Here is a 24,747-nt window from a genome sequence, read left to right as displayed (position 1 = left end):
TTTCCTAATCTCTAATTTATTTTAGCTACAAGCTCAGCAGTGAAGAATCATCATCTGGGTCCTCCCATGCAGTGATGGATATCTCTTTGCCTACTGGAGTCAATGCAAACCCAGAAGACTTAAAAGCTGTAAATGTTTTCTTTTAAATGTTGTTATGGATACCTGCTTTTGTTTATTGCATTATTTTACAAACAAAGCTATTGCCATTCCTTCTAATAGACACTTTCATAGAATCAGCCAGAATATTCTTTTCAAACCAACAATCTACCTAAGTTTTTATTTTTCAAAGTGAAATAGGGACATATACTTGCATGGTCTGAAAAATGTGAGTGCATACGATGACGTGTTCAGACTTTTTCAAGAGGAGGAGCTGCTCTTCAATGTCTTTAAATAGTGGATTACATCCCCATGACCTAACATTCCATCAGTGGGTGAATGCATTTAAACAAAAAGTCCATGAAATTAAATTTGAGCTTTCCTCTTTGTTCCCTTAGCTTGTGGAAGGGGTGGATCAACTATTAACTGATTATGAAATCAAAGATGGACATGTTATTCTGCAACTGAATTCGGTAAGTTCCACCTCTCACCATTCTTCATTTATTATTACTATTCAAAATTTGCAGCCTAAAATATTATGGGTCTCTCCTCTCCCATAATTTTCTTAAACCTTGAATTTGTCAAACAGATTCCTTCCAATGAGTTCCTTTGTGTTCGATTCCGGATAGTTGAACTTTTTCAAGTTGGGTTTCTGAGTCCTACTACTTTCACAGTGTATGAGTACCACAGACCAGGTAATCAACTCTACTCTAAAGTTTCTTCAGAGGACTGCTTTGTATTCATTATGTAGAAATGCACTAGAGGCCTACAGATTTTATGTATCGCCTCTCCCAGGGCTCATTCCTCACAAACATTCCCAACTTGGACAGACAACTTCTGTGTGACATTGAACAAATCATCTCACCTCTCTGGTCCTCAGTTTCTTCATGTTTAGAATAACTGGATTAGACTGCTCCCAAGTTAAATTCTTTGCCTCAAGTTTATCTTTGGTGTTCAGTTTTACTATTCATTGCATCTCTCCTTTTTAGAGATGCCCACTCGCCCAACTATTTCTTTAATCCTCCCAGAATCAACTTCTCCTCCACCTATAATCTCATCACATTTTGCAGAGAGCTCTATTATAGCAGTTGCCACATTGCATTATTATTATTGGTTTCTCCACAACCCCAGACAGAATGTTTTCATCCTTGTGCCCCTAATCTCTAGCACAGTGTCAGGTACATAATGTGTATTGATAAATGTCAAATGAATGACCCCCACGTTTGATCATTCAGCCACTTCTGAGAATATTAAGTGATTGGAGAGCACTTTGGTTCACAAGACAGAAGACTTCAATTTGGACAGTTCTACTTGTTACAAAATTCTTAAAGTGAACCAAACTCTGAGACCCATTCAATCTAGTTTTACTTCTGAAATCATATAGAACATAGTTAGCCTCTCTTCTCCTTGAGTGACAGAAAAAAACCCCAAAACTATGTAAATATATAGTTTCTTTTCTTCTCCAGCATAAATAATTACCATTACAATTCTTTCAATAGACTCTCAGGTAACATAATTTTTTTCCTCTCATTCACTGAAGCACCAAATATTTTCATTCTAAGAAATGAATATTGAAGAGTAAAATTTCAAGTACAGAAAGGGAGAATATTTTGTGGGTAGAGGGACCCATGTTAGGACAGACAATTCATAATTTAACTTCCTTGGGCCTCAGCTGCAAAAAGAGGGTTTGGAATAGGTGATCTCCAAGGCCCCATGGGAGGGACTCATTGATGGGGTAAATTGTTGTGCGTTCATCAAGCCACCTCTTCTAATTGCACTTTCATTGCTGCAGATAAACAGTGTACCATGTTTTATAGCATGTCCCATACCAAACTTCAGAAAGTCTGTGAAGGAGTAATGTGCAAATGTGTCGAAGGTAAACTTTGTTTAATGTGTTTAGGCTGCGTGCTTGTTTAAAGCAGCCACTCATAATCTGGGACTAATCTTGGGGGAGCTGTTTGACAAACTGTCGTTTCTCAGAAGTAGAAATGTAATCTCATCTGATTGAAAGCTCATTCCTTGAGCACTGTAAAGCTACTTTTCGACAGCTCTGGGACAACCCGATAGTTCCTACTGTACAGAGGCAGAGAAATACCATCCAGATGGTTGTTGGATATCCGAAGGATAACATGATGCGAAATTGTTACTTTTCACCTGGTCATTTTAGTGTAATAGGACCACAGCCTAAGAGAACAGAGGCTCCAGACTGAGCCACTAGCTCCTCTTTCTTTCCCCTTGTCCTTCCCAGATAGTGACATTCTCCATTCAGTCTTTCATCTATCAAGGCAGTTTTACTTCTTGTTGGCCAAGGAAAAGACCCAGAACTCACCAATAATCAGCAATGGACTCCATGAGGGTCTGGGTTCTTTTTGGTTTTATTTTGTTTTTCAAAATCCTTAAAATCTATACATTTCTTAGGTACTTATTGCTCCGTCTTAGAGCTGTAAATCAGTCAACTCATCAATTTGGTTCCTTCAAGGGATTTTTGATTATACTCAAAATGGAAAAATTTCCTCCTTTCTTCAATGAAGCATATATATTTCTAAAGAGCTGAATGTGGAGTGACTACCCATTCTAAGAATAAGTCTCTTGTTCAAGATTTTGTTTTTGTTTGTTTTGTTTTGTTTTTGCTTTACATACTGTTTTACTTTATGGAAGAGGAGAAAATGGACAGGTCTTAGGAATCTGGTAATTGTAAGATTATTTTAGATTGTCTCAGGGCTGATGAGAAAGAACTATGTTTACTCCCAAAGCTGCCTGTTCCTTACATTAACCTAACTTGTACTGTTTTTCACAAAATCCAGCTGACTGTGGACAAATGCAGACAGAACTGGATCTGACAATCTCTGCAGCTACTAGAAAAGAAACAGCATGTAAACCAGAGATTGCATATGGTAAGTTCAAAAGTTCAATGTATAGTTCCATTAAACATGACATTTTATGAAAACATGATCAGTTAGGAAGATCTACAACTTTACACAGTGATTATATAGATACAACATTCCACATGTTCCCTTGAAGGAAAATGCCATCAATTTTCAGCATTAACATGAAAAGTTATTTATCCTTCAGCAAAGAAATAGGATTTTCATTAAAAATGATAGGAGTGAGGTGCACACGCAGCCAAGACACTTTATTCCACAGACTCCATTGAATTAAAGGTGCTAAAACATATTCAAAGAGAATATTTGAGAAGCCACAGAGGTATAAGATTTCACTACTGCATTCTTCCAGTCAATCGAGCAGAAACAGAGACAAAGACGGTTTAGGGGTCTGGGTACTTTCCAAATCCCTCCAAAGACAAGGTAAAAATATCAGTACTAAATAATTTTTAATATATCCACAGTCACAATCCATGTTTGAGACTCTCTCCATTTCAAAAGGAGCATCTCCTTCTTGTTGTCCAGACCTCAGAGCTAAATCAAATGCCCAAGTACAGTTGTAGTCTTGTCTCAAATTCCTCATAGAATTAGATCCTTTATTTTCTGTCCATAATTCCTAATGTTTATTTCTGGCTTTTTTAATAGAGAAAGAGAGAGAGAGAGCACACAGATTATACACTATTTCAAATCTTTTCTTGAAAATTGGTAGGGGGTTATTTATAAATAAAAAATAAGAACAGTGCTGTTCGTGTAGCATTTTGTGTTTACCAACTGCTTTCATATATGGTTTCACACTGGTGTCCCATAAGCCCTCTTGGAGGTAACAGAGAATTATCCTTATTTTACCAATGAAGAAAGTGAGAGTCTGGGAGACTAAATAATTTGCTCAAAGTCATGCCAGAAGTAAGTAATAGAACTAGGATGCATCCTGGTCTCCAATATTATTTCCGTGATATCACGCTGAATTCTCTAAATGGAAATACAGCCATAAGAATGAATTTTGTATGGCTCATGGTCTTTCCTTCAAATTCATATCTTGAGTTTTTAAAAAATGCTAAAAAGTTGCCTAACTCAGCCAAGACCCACTGCCACTTTTAAAATACATTGAAGAGAATACTATATTGTTTTAACAATTTTTTTCTAAAATTTAGAAGAACCAAGTTATTTCTTCCCTCCATAATAGAACTATTTTAACTCTTAAATATAAGAAATCTATTTTAACACAGAGTAAATGCAATCTGGATTTAGTTCATTACATTCAAGAAAAAACTTAGCTGTCTTTTTTGGAGCTACAGGTTAATGCTGGAATAATAGAATAGAAACAAAATTAAATAATTCCCTCTATCCATCTATGGCCACAGTAGGTACATTGCCCATATCCACCATAAGTACTTAAGAATCTGAAATTCAGGACAGTCTTTAAGCTACTAATTTACACAGCCTTTAGTTCTGCCACAATGAGTTCATTCATTCATCTATACGTCTTGCTAACTAGCTAGGATCTCAAAAATAGACAAAAGCTTTTAGGTCATTCACTTCAACCCCATCGAAAGCAAAAATAAGAGGATTTTTTTTCTCAGGCCATATAGAAGAGATGGGTCCCTTCAAGCTGGTCATTTCAGAGCTGAGGTCAAACACACCATAGGTTAAACATTGATGCCTGAATGAAGAGAAAACAGGATTGAGAATGTTTCATGTCAGACAGTTGCCGATACAAGCAAAGACGGGTTGGAAAATGGAGTCCTATCAAAAACCAAAGATCAAAGCCAGTGGAGGTATCTGAAGAATGGAGGCAAGGGACCAGAGAGTCTCACGTGGCAGGCCCTAGTGATAGAGAAGGAAGGGGCTCTTTGAAGTGCCCCGTAGGCATGACTCCATTCATCTCAAAGATCAGAATCTGAACTTTACATCTTTCTAAGGCTTGTTTTGTTTGATTTTGTGTGCTTCTGTCTTTTAATTTAATATTGCTCTTATCCTAACCAGCCTGTTCTATAACAGTGATCAGAGATAGTGATTTTAAGTAGAATGAGTCATTACAGTCATGACCAGTAGAATCACACTGGGAGTATTTGGGAAGGCTTCTTGGAAGAAATGAGATTTACTGCAGGGTGCCCATAAGAGCTTGCCATGCTTCATTTCTCATATGTTTGATGGACTCTGGCTTCTATTGGACACAGCAGTAGTGGTAATAAGCATGAATTATTGTGTATGTGTGTGTTTTTTTTAACCAGCTTATAAAGTTAAGATCATAGCCATCACTGAAGAAAATGCTTTTGTCAAGTATACCTCAACCCTCCTGGATATCTACAAAGCTGGTAAGAATTCATTCATTCATTCTTTCATTCAACAAATACTTAGTCCTTACTATGTGGCAGGCATTATATTAGACACAGAGGATACAATGTGAATAACACAGCCATAGGTCCTGCCTTCATAAAATTTATATTCTATTTGAGGAGACACGTTTTTTAAAAAAGGAGATGGATAAATAAACAATTATAAATCATAAGTATTATAGTTGAAACAGATGTGGAATTAATGGGGGAAACTCCTTTGGAGTGATAGCAGATGGCGTCTTTTAGGAGATGATATTAGGAGTTAGCCATTCTTAAAGGGCAGAGTAGAGGGAACCAGATGGGCAGGAGCTGGGTCATACAGGGGTTTATAAGGCATGGTGAGAAATTTGGATTTTATTCTAGAAGTTCAAAGGGAAGCTAATAAACGGTTTTAGGTAGGCAAGAAACATTTTATGATGTATGGTTTTAAAAATCATCCTGGTTTCTATTGGAGGGCACAAGAGTTGAAACAGGGAAACCAGTTAGGAGCATCTATGAAGTGCAAAATGGCTCAGATGCCATGTGAGTTTTGATAGGATAAGTGAGCTTTAGTAACCAATACAAAAAATAAATTCATATGTAAAATAACACATAAAACACTTTAAAATATGTTCCCTTTTATTCTTTAAGTAAACTGAGCTACAAATATTGTGAAACTGCTTGTAATGATATAAATAGTAACACAAATGATTCATTAAATCATGTTTAATCCCAAATAAGTTTTTTTTTTTTTTTAAAGAAACTGTCAGTGTTATTTTGCTTGACTCACTCACTTGGATAGGGGACCCTGTTTGTGCTTTGATTTGACAACAAGGAACCACATCAAATTTTTCCAATTGCATGTCTACTGATAGTCATTACATGACCTATAGCCTCAATAAGTAATTTCTCCTAATAGCAGCAGTATCGTGCATGGTACTGAACACTTTCTCAGTTGCTGCTGAACTAGCAGTAATTACATTCAAATGTTTCTAGTCCTTATGATACCATCTAACATTTTCATGTATTTAATATATCTCTATTATCAGCTAAATTATAAAAACAGTTACCGAAATGTCATATTTAATTTTCCTAATTTTCTTAATTTTTATTCCCCGTCAACCCTCAGTTTTACAAACATCATTGACAAAGTTTCAGAATTCACAGGTTTTACAAAACTTAAAAGTTCATTATATTTTTTGCTCTTGTCACTAAAAACAAAAACACTTTCATACAATTAGTTTTTCTCTTAAATTGATATTTTATTTTGTTTTATATCAAACGACATGTCATTCTTCATTTTGTAACAGCTCTTGCTTCATTTTCATATTTCCTTTACTTATTTTTCTACGATCAGTTTTATCATTCATTCATTAATCTGTCAGCTTATTAAAGCTGAAACATTTTTTTCTTGAATACATATAGTATTGACATAATTGCTAGAATATCATAGGCAAATCACTAAAGCACATATATATTCACTTTCTAAATGTTTACTCCTATATCTGTCAAAGTGAATCTATCAGACTTGATATGATTTATAAACTGCCTTTGGAGTTCTAGCACTACTGGCTGCCTGTCAAAATCCCAATATTTTTCCAATTTTTATTAATGCAATTGTTTGAGGTCTTCACACTATTACTTAATTCTGTCTAGTGTATATTAGCTATGTGGTAGTGAATATCAAATATATGAAAACAATATCTAAAGTGATTTTTGTCTTTGATTGCATTATCCAGAGACACTTGATAGGTGATTCAGTCAAACTGAAACAGCTGGAAATTTCAGGATTTTTACTGAAGCCCCAGACTTCTCCCTGGCATTACATTTGCACCAATAAGGTGTTCATGTAAATATTTCTCATTGACACCTTTTTTCTCAAACAGTTTGATATGCTGTCCCGTTGTTCCTTCCAGTACCTTGAGTTCAACAAAACCCATTAAGCCATCTTCAAAGTCTCTAATTTTTCATTTTAAGTTATTTAAAACACATGTTATATTAAATAGTTGATTTTCTCAATGATTGAAATTTTATTTTATTACCTTATTTATATTTTTCAAAAAGCTGTGTTCTCATTTCAGTAGATATAAATTTTGCAATAAGTAGGACCATAAATCTAAATTGTGGCAATATGTTTACATTGTTTTTTTTGAAATGTTATCAAGTATTTCAACTCTGAAAATGTTTGATTATTTTTTTTGTTGTTGTTGTTGTTTTTGTTTTTTTTTGTTTTTTTTTTTGTTTTTTTTTTGCTGTACGCGGGCCTCTCACTGTTGTGGTCTCTCCCGTTGTGGAACACAGGCTCCAGACGCACAGGCTCATCAGCCATGGCTCACGGGCCCAGCCGCTCCGCGGCATGTGGGATCTTCCCGGACTGGGGCATGAACCCGTGTCCCCTGCATCGGCAGGCGGACTCTCAACCACTGCGCCACCAGGGAAGCCCTGTTTGATTATTTTTAACTATACACTAGAGTTTAAAATTCTAGTAGTTTCCAAATTTTTCTTTGCTTTATCAATACTCTGACAACCTTTTTTCTGATTTTTATTATTTCAAATGTTTTACTGTATGAAGTTGATTTGTGATGTTATTTTTTTCTCATTGATGATCACAAGTATTCCTTATTTGAAACACGATTGCCATTCTGACAAAATAGGTAAGCGTTTAGTACTTTGATCTTTTCACAACCCAATTTTCAAGCACTTTTTGCATACAACGTTCGCATCATAAGCAATAATAAGCCATTCCTATTTTTACTGAAATAATCAAGTGCTTTTCATTCCAGAAATACAAATTACTTATTTTGTATCAATTCTTGCCTACTATCAAAAGACGTTCCAGACTGTTCTGAATTTTCTGCAGCATCAGATGATTCCCAAGCTGCAGTTTTGTTTGTTTTTTTAAAAATTTTTTTGGCTGCATTGGGTCTTCATTGCTGCGTGCAGGCTTTCTCTAGTTGTGGTGAGCGGGGGCTACTCTTCATTGAGTTGCGCTGGCTTCTCATTGCTGTGGCTTCTCTTCTTGCAGACCATGGGCTCGAGGAGCGATGTCTTCAGTAGTTGCAGCACACAGGCTCAGTAGTTGTGACTCACAGGCTCTAGAGCGCAGGCTCAGTAGTTGTGGCGCACGGGCTTACTTGCTCTGTGGCATGTGAGATCTTCCTGGACCAGGATTTGAACCCGTGTCCCCTGCACTGGCAGGTGAATTCTTAACCACTGCGCCACCAGGGAAGTCCCTGCAGTTCTCTTTTTTTATAAATTTATTTCTGGCTGCCTTGGGTCTTCGTTGCTGCATGAGGGCTTTCTCTAGTTATGGCAAGCGGGGCCCACTCCTCGCCGTGGTGCGCAGGCTTCTCATTGCAGTGGCCTCTCTTGCTGTGGAGCACGGACTCTAGGCATGCGGGCTTCAGTAGTTGTGGCACACCGGCCTAGCCGCTCCGCAGCATGTGGGCTCTTACCGGACCAGGGCTCGAACCCATGTCCCCTGCATTGGCAGGCAGACTCTTAACCACTGCGCCACCAGGGAAATCCCTGCAGTTCTTTACTGATATCATTTCTTCTTTGTTCTCCTGTCAATTCAGAAGATTCATATTTATGATAGTTAAAAGGAAATGTTAAGAAAATTTTGCATACTTTGTTATCTAGTCATTCTGGGTGTTAGTTTTTAATATATATAGATTTTGAATTCATATAAATATTAAAACACCACACACTTACCATTTACAAAAGAATTGCTGCTCACTAACAATAAACCAAAATAAAAACTAAACTACTTAGAATCAAGGGCAACTATGTGGTTCAAGGATAATGATGTTATTATCCTATGATTAGTGTTTCTCCTAAAGCACAGGATGCATAGAGTAGGTGACGGTATAAATGAAAGAAAGATGAGTGATTGTTGAAACTGAGGTTGATTAATTATTCTCCCTTCTGAATATGCTTGAAGTTTCCTGTAACAAAAGGTTTTAAAAAATAATAAGCCCCCCTGCAGCCACACTGCTTACCATGACAGGGGCTGACTTGGCAAATCATACTGGGAAGGGTGTTTAGATGTTGCTGCAACAGGAAGTCATGTAATAATGGTCACCGGGAGAGCCTAAGAACATTAGCTTGAACTAACTTGAGTACACTAGAATTTATAGTACTAATTAAAGTTTACCATTTATGCATTACTATTATATGCTATTTAGCAACAGGTTCAGAATTTTTTCAGGATTTTAAAAAATGTTTTTCTTTATTTATTTTTGGCTGCATTGGGTCTTCATTGCTACACGTGGGCTTTCTCTAGTTGCGGCGAGTGGGGCTACTCTTCATTGCGGTACACGGGCTTCTCAATGCGGTGGCTTCTCTTGTTGTGGAGCATGGGCTCTAGGTGCACGGGCTTCAGTAGTTGTGGCACGCAGGCTCAGTAGTTGTGGTGCACGGGCTTAGTTGCTCTGTGGCGTGTGGGATCTTCCCGGACCAGGGCTCAAACCCGTGTCCCCTGCATTGGCAGGCAGATTCTTAACCACTGCGCCACCAGGGAAGCCCGAGGATTTAATAATTAGTATGACTCTGCCAGAGTTTAATAACTGGATATCAGTCCTGAATTTATAGCAATGAATTCCCTGTCCTGGACTCAAAAAGTTTCCAGCCTAGCAGAGGAATCAGGCATGTGGAGTGAAACATTATGATAGAAATTCAAGTATAATGGAGTAAGGGGAAGACAGATACTTTTGACAAAGAGCATCAGGGAATGTTTACTGGATACTGTGAGAACTGAAGATGCGTTTAAAGATGGGTAGACATTCAACAGGCCAACATGAAGAGGAATGCATTCCAGGCAGGGAGCCAACTTCTTGGCTACGTACTAGTTCTGTGGGAATCCTAAAGTTATCCTCCTTAAAATTTTCTAGTCTTTCGCATGTCTTGCACTTTTCTACGAAGTTGCCCATTGCCAGCTACCAAATCCTTTTTTATTTTCCTGTGTAACATATGGAGATTAATATTGTTCAACTCTAAAGAGGTTCTTTTAATTCCTGGTTCTACAAGAGTAATAATGAAAAGCGCTTATATATTGCTTACTGTGTTCTAAGCACTTTTCATATAGTAACCCATTTAATCTCACAACAGTTCTGCAGGGTAGGTTTTACTGTGATGCCCATTTTTTGGATGAGGGGTCTGAGCTTCATTTGTCTGGGGTCACACAGCCAGGAAGTGGAAGAGCTGGGGTTTAGCCTGGGGAGCCTAATCCCAGAGTCTGAAGTCTTTTTTTTTTTCACACACACACACTGTATTTTATTTTTACAAGAGATAAATAAACTGACACCAAGCATTGTAAATGGATGACCACAACAAAAGCAACAATGATTGCAATTACCAAACACAAAACACACTCACACTATGTCATAATATTGCAGAGTCCGAAGTGTTAACCACATGGACATTGCCTATAGCCATTAGCCTGTCAATAGAAATTTACACTGAATAATAAATAGCCGTGAGGAACTGGAATTCTCGAAAGAGTTAATAATTTTGACATTGTGACAAGAATGTGATAACCTTATTTGTGTGTCTCTCAGGAGAAGCTGCTGCTGAGAAAGACTCTGAAATCACCTTCATTAAAAAGACAACCTGTGTTAACGCTGACCTGGAAGAAGGAAAACAGTACTTAATTATGGGTAAAGAGGCCCTGCAGATAAAATACAATTTCCATTTCAAGTAAGTCACCAATATTTTGGAGTCTCTGATCTTCCCTCCAAAACAGAGTGCAATTTATTCTTAAACACACTGCGTGTTCTTACGTGCCCTGCTGTTAATACGCAAACCATTAGGAGCATAAATGAAATAATGTGAGTTTAAAACAAAGAGCTCCTCAAAACCACCAGGGTGGCTAAGGACGCACTGAGGATAAACCAATTGAGTGCTCAGGTCTGACAGTGAATCTGGGGGTGCTCATTGACCCCCCTTTACCACATGTGTTCCCTCAGTAAGTTCTCAGGCTGTTGTGTTTTAAAGAGGACAGTGTTTGGATACACGTTTTATTATCTGTTTTTTAAAAATAGACATTGAAACAGATGCTGTTCCTGCCTTTAACCATGGGAGCCCCAAGCAGCTTATGATCCCCAGGGTTTTGTGGACCTTCCTGGGGAGAGACGGGTCCAGAAGTGTTTGGCCGGCAACCTGATCCCTGGGCACCTGAGCAGCCTGGCCTCAGCTGAATTCAGCTCTTCTCTCTCTGTGGCCATCATCACAAATGCTTTGTTTGCATTATTTCTTGGCAGGTACATCTACCCGTTAGATTCCTTGACCTGGATTGAATATTGGCCCACAGACACCGGGTGTCCATCTTGCCAAGCATTTTTAGCGAATCTAGATGAGTTTACTGAAGACATCTTTTTAAATGGCTGTGAAAATGCCTAAAGAAGGTCAGATGCATCCAATTTTCACTATAGACTCCTGTTGAAGTTTCTTCCTTTTTTTTTTTTTCGAGCGTTCACAGCTGGTCTTATTTGGAGAGCTCACTCTACTTAGAATTAGGGACACTTGCTTTTATTAGAGAACGATTTTAAGAGCAGTAACTCTCTGAAATAACATGTCCTTGGGGGGCATGGAGACAGACACTCATTCCAAGGTTATTGGACACCAGAAGCAATAAATTGGAACCCTCCTAAAACCTACCACTCAGGAATGTTTGCTGGGGATGAAAGAATAGCCCCATTGAAATGTAGTATCTTACAAAAACATGGCCTTTGCTTGAAAGAAAATACCAAGGAACAGAAGACTGATCATTAAAGCCTGCCTTTGCTTTCAAAATGTGCGAAAAAGCGTGTTATTTTATGCTAGGTCAGCTTCAACCACACAAAGACAGGCAAATTGAGAGAGGTAGAGAAAGCAGCCCGGGAGATCTGAGAAGGCCTCACCTCAGAGCCCTCAGCAACCTGAGAAGGTAGGAGACTTGCCGTTGCCCCCTCCCCTCCTGTTGCCCTCTCCTTACCCTCATGGGGACCCCTCTACTCCCCTCCCCACCCACCCAGCACATACTCATTTCCCCTGGAACTTGTTCTCCTGGAAGGCAAGCAACCTAATGAAGAGAAATCTAGTGGGAATCAGGAGCCCTAACCAGGTCTCTGAGCCTCCACTGGGGGGTTATAAATGAGGATTTCTAACAGAAGGCTCACTTTTAAGTGACATTTTGCAGCACTTGATATCCTATGGAAGAATTCTCACATACATTCCCATTTAATGTATCCAGAATCTCACGAGGTACAGAAATTATTATTATCCCCATTTACAGATGAGGACTTTGAGGCTCAGAAAAGTGAAGCAATTTTCCCAGCCTAGTAAGGGGCAGAGTGGGAGACCAAACCCCAAGGCTCACTCACAGTCTAAATACATCCCTCTTCCACCACTCTGCCCCATCCTATTGCTCGTCGGGTTTAATTTCCTAAGACCAAGTCAGGATGCAGGTGGAGTTTCTTAGATTTAGTTTAACCAGCCCACTGAAATATTACAAGGAAACATAAACTCTGGGTGAAACGGTAATAGTGACTAAAATGCATTCCCTTTTTGAAAAATCTGCCCCTTACCAGTTAGGTGAAACTACACAAGGCCCTGCAGTGTGCCTCCTAAGTTAAACTAAGATTTTCCACTTCCAGGAACTAAGGATTTATTTTTGTTAATGTCAAAACTCACATTGTAGGCACTCCCTTGGCAAAAACAACCAGTGTGTCCAATATGCCCAAACTCTCTGCCAGCGAGGGATGAAGGGCCCCTCTAGAGCAGGCCTGAAGTGCCTCCTGTCACCTTCTTGCTGAAAGCAGGGTGGGTAGGACCACTGCAGCACCCCCGAGGCACCAGCGTCTCTGAGCCTTCACATCGCCTTCTCCTTGAGCACTGTTTCAAATAGGTCAGCCACAGCGGCCTAATTAACCCACAATGCAGCTGAGCTTCCAAACATCAAAGCAGGCCTTTGTGAGCGAGCCTGGATCCCTGAGAAATCCACCAGCTCCTCTTCAGCAAACTCCTAAGTACTTAAACATACTTGCTTAGTGAGGCTTTCCTGACCCTCCACACAGCAGGGCCCCTCCTCAACCCTGCAGTTCTCTTCCAAGGTACTTGCAATTATTTACTTACTCATGTATAGTTCTTTGGTGTGCCGCTTCCTGGCTCTCCTGTGAGCTCCATGTGGGCAAGGTCTGGGTCCTTTCTCTTCATCACTGTCTCCTGTTCCTGGCACAATGCCAGACACATTCTAGGGACTCAGCAAGTGCTTGTGGATTCACCAGTGAGTGTGGGGCATCAGGATACCCAGGTTCTAGTGTGGCTGTGCCCCTGGCAGGGGTTTGGGACAAGCCTCTTCACCTTTCTGATGGCCTGTGAAACAAGGGAGTTGAAACAGTCTAATGCCTCTTTTATCTAGAGCTCGAAGAAGAAATTTTACAATCTTATGAAACAGAAAACAAGACTACGTGGCATGTAAGCACCCAGATGTTAGGTATGTATTTCTTCCTATAAATGTGGAGGGAACTCAGAGACGTGAATGAGTATGTGAGTTGGAGGAGCTTCCAAAGGCTTCCTGGAGATGGACAGCAGGATTTGGGTAGGTAGAGAGGGACAGGAGGGTCTTTCTGGTTGAAGGAAAAAGCACAAGGCAGGTTTCCACTGGGGGTAAGCAAGACAATTTAGGTGGTAAATAGTTATATGCTTATTTTAACATGTATTAGAAAACTATACAATGAGCACAACAAAGCCATGATATAAAATTCTCTTTGAAAATAAATTTATCTGTCAAAAAGTCTATTTATTTAAGGAGTTTTTAAGTAAATAAAAGTATAGGTTGTTCTAAGGGCAAAACTCATGAGGTTAGCATGTACATACTTGAAGTTTAGGAAACCCTGTCTTAAGAAAATATGTGGAATTTACAACCAGCCAAGCTTAAAGCAGGGAGCTTGACTCCTTATTTCTCAGCGAGGGGTTCTAAGCCAAAGTCATGCTCAGTTTTACTTTCCAGCCCCTGTGATGCTCATTTATTCAGCAACATCCAACAAATATGTTCTGATGGGTCATCGCAGGTCAGGCCCAGTTCTAGGAGCTTGGTACCTAGATCCTTGCCCTTGTGGAACTTAGATTCCAGCGGCCAGAGACGTGCGGTAAATAATAAAGTCAATAATTAGGGGATTGACCTTGAATGTTGGCAGGTCATAAGAGCTGTGGGAAAAAGAAAAAACCCCAGACTAAGGGAGATTGGGAGTGGTGGACTAAGGGAGATTGGGAGTGGTGGACTAAGGGAGATTGGGAGTGGTGGAGAGAGGGGTTGCAGCTCAACAGAGCGGTCAGGTCAAGGTGGGCTTCAGTGAGAAGTGAGACTCGAGCAAAGACTTGAAGGTGGTAAGAGTGAGCCATGTGGTGATCTGGGGGGGGTGAGTGTTCCGGGCAGAGGGAGCACCTAGTGCCCGAGCTGAAAACAGGAGCACGCCTGGTATGTTCCGGGAAGAGCAGGGAGGCTGGCGTAGCAGGTGCAGACTGAGCAGAGGGGAAGTAGGTGGAGACAAGGTCAGAGAGGTCACAAGGACAAGATTGTGCAGGTCATGGACAGGGTGCTGGTTTTACTCAGAGGGAGAGGGGAGTCACTCCAAGGCTCGGAGCAGAGCAGTGACATGGTCTGTCTTACCTGTTAGGAGGATCATGCTACTGCTCCACTGAAAATGAGGCAAGGGTCAGAACAGACCAGTTAGGAGGTTACTGCAGTAAACCAGACAAAAGCTGATGGAAATTCAACAAAGTTGAGTTTATGGAGCTTCTCACTCAATGGATGTTAGAAAGAACTTGTTACAGGATTTGGGCTTGTGATGGATTATTTGGGGAGGGTTCAGGGAAGTGGGCTTTGCTCTGGGATGGATGCTGTCAGGAAGCAGAGGTAATCCTCTGATTGAGCGTATTAATTCTTATCTAACTGGGAAGAAAAGAAGAAGCAGTCCCTCACATTAGTCAGGAAAGGGGGATATTTGGTCATTCTTGCATTTCAGATTATATTCTTGTTTTATTCTCTGCTCAAACATGATTATGGAGCATTCTTTTTTTTTTGTCTTGATCCATTTTGTCTGATGCCAATGTTCTGTGACATCAGACACAGAGAACACCACAGCTTGGCTCTGAGAACCAGGCCAGCTCCAAGGGACACTACCAAGGGACACTAAGACCCAGCTCCCAGTCTAGCTCCCAGCTGTCAAGGGCTACTCTCCCCTTTCACAGACCCTTCTTCCTAGAAAATGCATACTTGGGACTTCCCTGGCAGTCCAGTGGTTAAGACTCTGCGCTTCCACTGCAGGAGGCACTGGTTCAATCCCTGGTTGGGAAACAAAGATCCCACATGCCACGAGGTGCCGCAAAAAAAAAAAAATTTTTAAAAAAAACCATATGTGCACACAATGGACAAATCTGCATACTATTTCAGAGGCCCCTTGCAAGTGCACACATTGACCTCATGACTGAAAACCTCTGTCTCAGAGCTGGGAATTTAGCAGCCAAATCTGGGAGGTTCTCAGAGATACAAAGAGGAAAACCTGCAGCCTAGGTTTTCCCTACTCCTGAAATCAGACTGATTCTGCGAGTTTAGTGTGATGTGAGAAACGTGTCACCAGGGGCACGATCTTTAACTTTGACTGGAGATTAAAATATCCCTTTATGCCTCTGAATCAGAAAGAAAGGCAGAAAGGAAGACAGGAGGAAGAAAGGAAAAAATGAAGGAGAGAGGGTGGCGGGTGGGAGGAGAGGGGAGGGAAAGAGGGAGGAAGGGACGGGGGTTTGTTTAAAGATGAGAACTCCATTTCTAAGAACCTTCTGGATTCTTCTTGGTTGGCAGGGTCCCCACCCTGACAGACATGTTGGCAGAAACCGATCCATTCCTTGGAACATGGTGTCCACTCCTTCACTGTTTCCATCATTATAATCAGATATGTGTGTATTACGTACACCATCATGAGTTATATAATCCTCAAATGTCCAAACCAGGAAGGACCTGGGAAAACAGGCCCAGAGGAGCGGCTTCCAGTGGTCACAGCTCTGCACAGCGCAAGGGCTGGGACACGAGCCCAGGGCCTCTGACTCTGAGCTCAGTGTTCTTTCCACCACACAGTTGAATGGAGGTTACAGAGAAATCAATTTGGGCTCCCTGCAAAGAAGCATTTCCTTAGAGCCAGAGCTGTTCAAAGATAGACTAGGCTCTCTAGGAGGGACCAGGTTCCCCATCACTACCACTGTCCAGGAATGTTGCAGGAGCTCTCAAGGTAGGAGGTTGGCCCCAATGACATCCAGTGTCCCTGCCACTCTAAGAGGCCATTAACAGAAAGGAAAACATCTCTTTTCCTTCCTTACACCTCCATTTTCACATCTGAAAATAATTCCCACTTCAGAGGATTTCTGTGAGACTTAAATAACACAGGTCATGCACATAAAGTGAAGAGCACAGGGCCTGGCACGATAAGTGTAACTTGCCGTTGTTAATAATACAGCCCTGGCACATGCTAAGTGATGAATTCAACAAAGTTCTTGCCTGGCGTCATGCTGATTGCATTTCGTGGAGTATTCTGTTGACATATCACACCCATCCTGTGGTGATTGTCATCATCCTTACTGTTAGGAAGGAAGCAGCTGAGGCCCCGGGAGGCTCAGTAATTTGCCCCAGGTCTCATACCTTCATGAGCAGTAGGACCACAACTCAAATGTGCATCTTTTGGGCTCTGGCAGCCATGCTTCAGCGTCTGAGCTGACCGCCTTCTCACACACGGGAAGGGTAGGAACATGGTCATCGTGTAATCCTAGCAAAGTCTCCGCCTCCCTGGGCCTCAGCAATGAGTATGTTCATTATATGCTCTCTAAGCTGTCCCTGTGCTAGGTCCACAGGTGAGGCAGAGTGAGGCCGACGAGGGCTCTGAGGACAGGTACTGGGGCAGTGGGAGCACTGACATTGGTGTAGGAAAATGAAGGAAGGTGGCATCAGAGAGAAATTTCATAGATTTGCAAAATGTGTCCTGAAATCGTCTTCCACGTGGATATAACACAATTTGTAAAACTCTGAATTGACAGGTTCTCCTACCTCCCCTCAAAAGACTCTAATTTGCCAGTAGAGTTGAGGTTTTTTTCTTTTGTGAGCCTCCTACATAGAATCATAAAATACTGAAGATAAAGATTCCCTAGAGATCATCTAATCAAACTCTCCCCGTTTCACAGATGAGGAAAAAGGCCAGGAAAGAGCAGGGACTCTCCAAGGGTCCCATGTGGGAATCAGGGATGGAACCAGAGTGCCAAGCTCCTCTTCCCCATATTAGTGCCTGGTGTCTGCTCCCACCAGCTGGGCCTAGGGGCAGACGGGCAGAGACCAGAGCCCAGGGGGTGGGGCCCAGGGCTAACATTGCTAGCAGATGAGATGAGAGAAATCAGACCTGTCCTGGAAAGAGTGATTTTTGTTTGGCTGTAGTTGTGTGTGTGTATGTGTGTAAAAGACAGACACAGACAAAGGAGTGGTTACTATGGGGAAGTGACAAGGGGAAGAAGTAAGACCTGCCCTGGTTAGGGACCTTGGGAAAGTTCCTGAAGCTCGTCCAGCCTCTCGGTTTGCCTCTCTATCCAGTGAGAGTAGGATGAGCAGCCTTGAAGGGATGTAAGGATTAGAAATAACACCTATGAGCCCACTCAGGGAGTGCAGCCTGTGTAGGCCAGCTGGCTGCGATCTCTAACTCCCACAGCTCCCTGTGCCTCTGTTCTTTCTTTTGGAAATGAGGTAGTAATTTCTCTGGGCCCAACATACAGGGTTGTTGCAGGATGAAATCAGATCAAACAAGTGAAAGAACTCTTAAGCTGTAGAATTTTGAACAAATATGGAAATGGCATTAATAATCAAAAGCATCTTTGTGCTGATACCACAGGCAGAGACTGCCTGGTGTGGTTTTAAAAGATTAGGAAAGTGTCCGCTATCTTAAAAAACGATCTCCCCCTAGTGCCTCAAATTTCTCTATTAAAGCTTCATTCCTTTGGTCCTGTAGGCTGGCAGTCTTAGAGCAGTGCTTCACAAAATGCTGAAATGCACATTCTCGGGCCCCACCTCAGACCTACTGAATCAGAAACTCTAGAATTGGAGCACTGAAATCTATACTCTAAAAAGATCTCCAGGAAAAGCATAGGCACATTAAAATTTAAGAAGTATTGTGTTAGATCTTGTGAAAATGCAGGCTCTGATTCTGTTGGTCTGGGGTGGCCAGAGATTCTGCATCTCCCAGGTGATGCCTATGTTGCTGGTTCTTGGACCTAACGAGGCTCTAGGTTGTTCTATAAAGTCAGGGATTCTCACATAAAGGGAAGCAACCCTTTAACAGCCGACACTTTAGTTGAGAGTCGTGCACAAGGCCTATCAGGAATGGGTCGCAGAAAAGACTGAGGAATTCTGGGGACAAGAGAAACACAGGGCAGCAAAGAGAAAGAGGTCTTAAGAAAAAAAGAGGGGGTAGGAGGTGCTAAAAGAAAACGAAATTGCCTTTGTAGAATGTGGCCCGAGCAGGTCTGGGCATCAATTTATCCTTTTACTTACCAAGTGCTGGCTACATGTTAGGCACTGTGATATGTTCTTTATGTTCTTTACGGCTCAGTTAATCCACAAAACAACCCCATGAGTTTCGTACAGAGGAATAAACTGAGGAACACAAGTCACTTATCCAAGTCACTCAGCTAATAAGTGGTGGAGCCGGGATTTAGAACTCAGGCAGCCTGACTCACTAGCACTAATTCCACCTCAGATTTGGCCTCTGCCCTCAGGAAGCTTATAGTCCCATGAGGAATATGGGCGAGGACTGATAATGGCCCACACTTGAATGATGCCCGTCACGTGCCATATTCTGAGCACCTTACATACAGCTGCTGTTTTAGCTCTTGTAGTGGTTCTACAAGACGGGGGCAGGGCGCTGCTGCATGGGCCTGGCTGTGTGTGGAAGTGCATAAGACAGGTCTCTCTGTTCCTGTTGGTTTATGTATGGAGGTACTCATATCGCCCAGTGTTCCATGTCCTAAGCAGGAAAGCTTCAGTCCAGAAACAGCCTCTGCAAAGGGGCCTCCAGAACCGGGTCCAAGCCCCACTTTGCATCCTCAGCTTCCCACCCCCTCACCACTTCCCAGCACCGCCTCCAGGATGGCCTCCCTGCTGAAGAGCAGGGGCACTGCTCTCTTCTGCCCACATTGGCTCCTATAGCCAGACCCAAGTTCATGCAACAGAAGGCCCTGTCTGCCTCAGGCAGGCCTGGAAGACCAGGCTGTTGCCCCTCCAGACAGGTGCTGGATGAGGGCCCTGCTGAGCTGGCTAGTCACTACTGCTGCTGCTGCTGTGGGCCCTAACCCACCAGAGGCAGCAGCTCTGACCTGCACCTCCTCCCCTGCCATTTCTAGCACATGCCCTCCCCACCTCCCTCCCCCACATACCAGAAATCACTACCTTGGCACGGGGGATTCAGAAGGTTGCCTAACATGAAAACTGACCTAACATCTTTGCAAACCTATTTGACAATACATTTCAAGAGCCAAAATATGTTTATATCCCTTGATCCGGTAATCCTCCTCCTGATGGATTATTTATATAAATTCCCAAAAGCAGAGGGGGCAGGGAAGTTCATACACAAAGATCTTCTGTGCAGGATTAATGATTTATTCAGTAAATATTTATTGAGTTCCTTCTATATGCCAGGCATAGTTCTAGATGGTGTAATCAAGATAAACAAGGTCCCTGCTCTCCTAGGGATTATGGGCAGAAAGACGATAAATATCTACATAAATGAGAAAAATAATCTATTTACTAAATTATCTGCAGGGAATTAAAATAAAGGTCTGCAACTGAGAATAACTGGGTGACTGCTCTTGATGGGGTGGTCAGGGAAGGTCTCTCAGATGTCACTAAATAACATGACATTTAAGCCGAGATGCTCAGGCAAGAAGGGGCAGCCATACCAAGGCCCAGAGGAGAGCATTCCAGAGCGGAGGCCAGTGGTTCAGGAAACTGCAAGCAGGCTGATGCAGCTAGATCAAAGAAAGCAAGTGATGGAAAATGAGGTCGGAGGAGTGGGAGGGGCCAGATTAATAGGATTTTGTAAGCATGGATGAAATGTCTAGATTTGATTCAGTAGGGAGTACTAAGCAAGGCAGGTGAGACCACATTATAGATAAGAAAGGGGCAGGGAGACCAGTTGGGAGCTATTGCAGCTGTCTTGGCAAGAAGTAATTGTAGCTTGAACTAGAATGGTAGAAATGGAGACGAAGAGACATGAATGGATTCAGGATATTTTTGGAGGTAGGGCTGAAAGGCCTTGCTGAAGGAATTGGGATGGGGGTGATGAAGACGAAGGACTCAAGGTTTACTCATGGATTCTTGGCTCGAGCTGCTGCAGGTGCCATTTATACGGCTGGGGAAAGCAGGAGAAGTTGCAAGTTTAGGAAAATAAGAAAGGAAGATGTTATGGTTTGAACTGTGTTCCCCCTAAAAGATATGTTGAAATCCTACCCCCCAGCATCTCAGGATGTGACCTTATTTGGAAATAGGGTGGTTGCAGGTGTAATTAGTCAAGGAAGGATGAAGTCATACTGGAGTAGGGTGGGTCCTTACTCTAATGTGACTGGTGTCCTTATAAGAAGAGGGACATTTAGACACAGAGACAGAGGCACACAGAGTGAAGAACACAGCCACATGAGAGAAGCCAGCCATGTGAAGAATTTGATTCACACAGGAACTAGCAGTAAAGGCACATGGATATTGAGTCCCTCGACCTGTGCATGTGAGGCTCCTTCAAATCCCCACAAGGTAGGTACCTGAAGCCTGAAGCACAGCTGAACATTCAGGTGATGGTTAAGTGGCTTTAGCTGAGGGGAGCACAGGTACTTAATTACTTCGGAAGAAGTGATCGAAGCAAATAGCACAAATTAGAAAAATATGATGGAAGACAACAACCCATTTTATAATAGCAAATATAATCAATACACTGAGTAAATAAGACTTGAAGTGTATAATCATAAATCAACTTTACTTTGTCTCCCACCCCCCTCTAAAATTTTTTTCAGAGGAAAGGGAGAGAAGCCCTTTTTCTGACCTTTGATGAAAACTCAAGCTTCCTATGACTTTTCTGATCATCTGATCATTCTCAGGACATAAAAACTCCTGTGACCACTTCAGTCACCAAACAAATTCTATTTTATAAATCGGTCCCATACAAAAGCAAAATCCAGGGACTTCCCTGGCAGTCCAATGCTTAAGGCTCTTCGCTCCAACTACAGGGGGCACGGGGTTCCATCCCTGATTGGGGTAAAACCCCACATGCCGCACAGCACGGCCCAAGAAAAAAAGCAAAATCCAAACTTGATTTAAAGTTCAATCTTTTTTCCCAACCAGGGCTTGCTGCAGGTGGAACCCCTATAGCTGGAAATGGGGGCATGGACAGCTGCTTTTCCTTCCCCAGACTGCCCTCCCCAGTTTGCTAACTGTGGCCTCTGACCTCTCCAGGGCTAAGCGGTTGGTAGTGAGGAGACAATAAAGGGGAGCAGGAGAACTCTTACTCAACAGCACTGTCGTAAGATGGCTTTAAAGCTTACTTCTGTGTGGGCACATGTATGGAATTTTCAGACACTGCTCCCAAGCTCTGAGGACCTCTCACCCTTACACAAGCATCACATTACCTTGTGTCCCATTGGTAACCCCTTCTGCAGCCCTAGGAATCCAGCGGTACCTTCAGTTTGTCCCCCTGTTGGACAGACCGAAGAGGCCTTCACATCAGTTCTTCCAGTGTGTGGCCCACTTCTCGTCCATGGGAACAGCATCCTTTGCACAAACCAGCTTTGGGAGTTCAGGCTGAACTGAGCAGTGCTATCTCTTCCTTGTCTTATTTGTCTAAGATGACACCCATCTCTCAATCTTTTGGTTTCTCTGGTGGCTGTCAGATGAAAGTCTACTATGTCTCCCCATCTCAAACCACCGTAGACACGAATTATGCTAAGTAGACTCCATGAAGTTCTTTTCTCTTGGTTTGAGAAGGGGGAAGCACAGCAGCTCTCTCCAACACATTCAATCTTTATTCAACCCTAATCTCCTAATGACAGAGCAGAGGGTCTCGGGATCTTTCTATAGCACCCTACTGCCAGGTGGCATAAAGGGTGCGCGCGCGCACACACACACACACACACACACACACACACACACACATGCATGTGTGCCCATATAGGGAGATCAATGATGAATCCAATGCTGTTTCTCAAGGGTCTCAATCTGTTAGGGAGACTAACACCTGCATCCATCAGCACAAGGCAGGATGGTTCCTTTTGGGCACAGTGGAGAATGCTCCACAGAGAAGGCAAGTTCTGAGCTGGGTCTTGAAGAATGACTAAGATTTGGACAAGCTGAAATGAAGTCTTTTCAGAGAGAGGTAATAATGAGAGCAAATGCCCAGCATGGGAACAGAGGGAGCTGTGTAGAGACCCCTGGGTGGCTTATTTCAATGAGACGTGTAGAAGATAAGGCTAAGCCAGACCAAAGATGAACAACACCAGGGGTTTGGATTTTTTCCTGCAGGAAGTGAGAAGTTTTGAAGGTTTGGAAAGGGTAGCAGGATGGAGGGCTGAGGAGGGCAGTGACTAATTCTTGGTGAAATGTGTTCTTCATTTCCTTGAGTCATTAACCAGGGCCCCATTAAGAAGAAAAACAAAACAAAGACCTTCCAGGACCTGCTTTCTTTTCCAGGAAAACCCTTGCCCTTTGGAACCTCTCACAACTTCAGCTTATAAAGACATCCAATCCTGTTTTTACTGTTAGCTAAGGGGCCTTGGCACAGCTGCCAGGACCCTCCTCCAAGCTATGGGACCCTCAGCTTCAAGCCTGATGGGGCTGTTCGTCCCATCTCCCCATGGTCCCCTGGAAGGGGCTGCCCTCTGGAAGAGGCTGAGGAGAGGGGCTTCCCTTTCTGAGCAGGAGGGCTATGGAAACCTTGCCTTTATGAGCCCAGCCACAAAGGCTCCGCCCTGGGCCCACTGGAGCCAAATGGGAAAAATCCAGGAGGTAGCAAAGCCAAGAAAACAGCAGGTTTGGATTCAATCCCAGCTCTCCCCTTCTTTTCTGATCTTGAGACCTCACTCAGCTTCTATGTCTTAATCTTTAAAATGGAAATAAAGTCATCTACCTCACAAGGTTGCTGTGAAGATTAAATGAGAGTTTGTGATCATAGCTAGCACATAGCAGATGCTCAATAAATATTCTCCCTCCTTCTTCCCCCAGCATCTCTCTATGTCTCAGTTTCTTTGCCTACTAAATGTGCTGGGGATTCAAGGATAAAGTTGAATCTGACGAAGTTTCCAAACCTCTGCCATCTGTCCCACAAGAGGTCCTGGGGAGAACAGAGGGCCTTTCTCTGCCATGTCTGAGCTCTGGGAGCTATTTCTTCTTTTATTATTTTCAACAATCAAAAAAAAAAATCACACACAAAAAATCACAAAACCACTTAGTAGTAGTGCACATTGGCACACACTTGGAATGAGCCCACACCCCCCAACCTCTCCCCAGTACCACCGCCTGACTCAGTTTCCCCATCTGTAAAGCAGTTGTGTCCCTTCCCCCTCTGCAACTGCCCACTAGGTCGGGAGGACGGTGCCCACCAGAGGGCGCTCTGAGTGTGACCTCCTGGCCACCGCCCTGGGGAAAGGCACCCAGCCAAGGAAAATTCTAGTGAAAAAAACGAAGAAAGGATTCCAGGTTTATGAGTCCCAGACTTTGAAAAACAAAACTGCTGAGTTGTCTCCTGAGTTAGGGAAAAAGAACACCACAGCCGCGTCAAGATTTCCAGGAAACAATTTGTGAAGGCTTTGGGCAAGGCTGCCAGGGGGAGCTGGGGAGGCCTGGCTTGGGATGCTGTGGGAGGTGGGAGATGGGGGTGGGCGTGTGCCTGTGGGAGCTTGAGAGTTGGGATGTTCCTGGGCGGTTCTTGGGGTGGAGTTACGTGACTGTGTGGGTTTACATCTGTATGTGTGTTTGTGTGTCTGTGGGCAATCCCACAGGTATTTATTGAGCACCTTCTATATTCTTTTAGGTGATGGGGATGCAACAGCAAATGAAACACAGCCCCTGAACTCAGGGAACTGAGTTTACTGAGAGATGCAGAGTAGCAGACATTTCAGTTCAGAGTGCAGGCATCCCAGAGGTGAGTGGAGGGCAAATGCTGGCTTTGTGGCCAGGCAGCCTGGGATGTGAGTCCAGCCACCCACCAGCTACATGACCCTGGAGATCCCTGATACTCAGTCTCCTTAGCTGGAAAGTGAAAATATTAAAAGGACATCCTAGGAGATAGCAAGCGTGTGTAAATATTTGATGACTGGTCTCTATCAGGTGCACACAAGGTCTAACCCTGGATAAGCATATATGGTGTGTGTAGTCCCAGTGAGCTACATGCAGGGCATTAGCTCACCTG

General features: G+C 42.7%; 1 protein-coding gene across 1 annotated transcript in view; it reads left to right on the top strand.

The window, feature by feature from the left end:
* The window catches only part of C5 (complement C5), a 78,125-nt gene extending 66,058 nt beyond the window's left edge, over positions 1–12,067 (top strand). Inside the window, exons 34-41 of the mRNA XM_079927421.1 lie at positions 26–128; positions 495–569; positions 686–791; positions 1,889–1,972; positions 2,901–2,990; positions 5,210–5,293; positions 10,852–10,990; positions 11,554–12,067. Coding sequence (XP_079783547.1) covers positions 26–128; positions 495–569; positions 686–791; positions 1,889–1,972; positions 2,901–2,990; positions 5,210–5,293; positions 10,852–10,990; positions 11,554–11,692 — 820 coding nt within the window. The 3' untranslated portion in view covers positions 11,693–12,067. The remainder of the gene's footprint in view (positions 1–25; positions 129–494; positions 570–685; positions 792–1,888; positions 1,973–2,900; positions 2,991–5,209; positions 5,294–10,851; positions 10,991–11,553) is intronic.
* Positions 12,068–24,747: the final 12,680 nt, after the last annotated feature.

The sequence above is a fragment of the Stenella coeruleoalba genome, assembly GCF_951394435.1.
Source record: "Stenella coeruleoalba genome assembly, chromosome: 7".
Lineage (NCBI taxonomy): Eukaryota > Metazoa > Chordata > Mammalia > Artiodactyla > Delphinidae > Stenella > Stenella coeruleoalba.
Note: the sequence above shows the minus strand (reverse complement) of the source record. Positions and strands in the feature narration are given on the sequence as shown.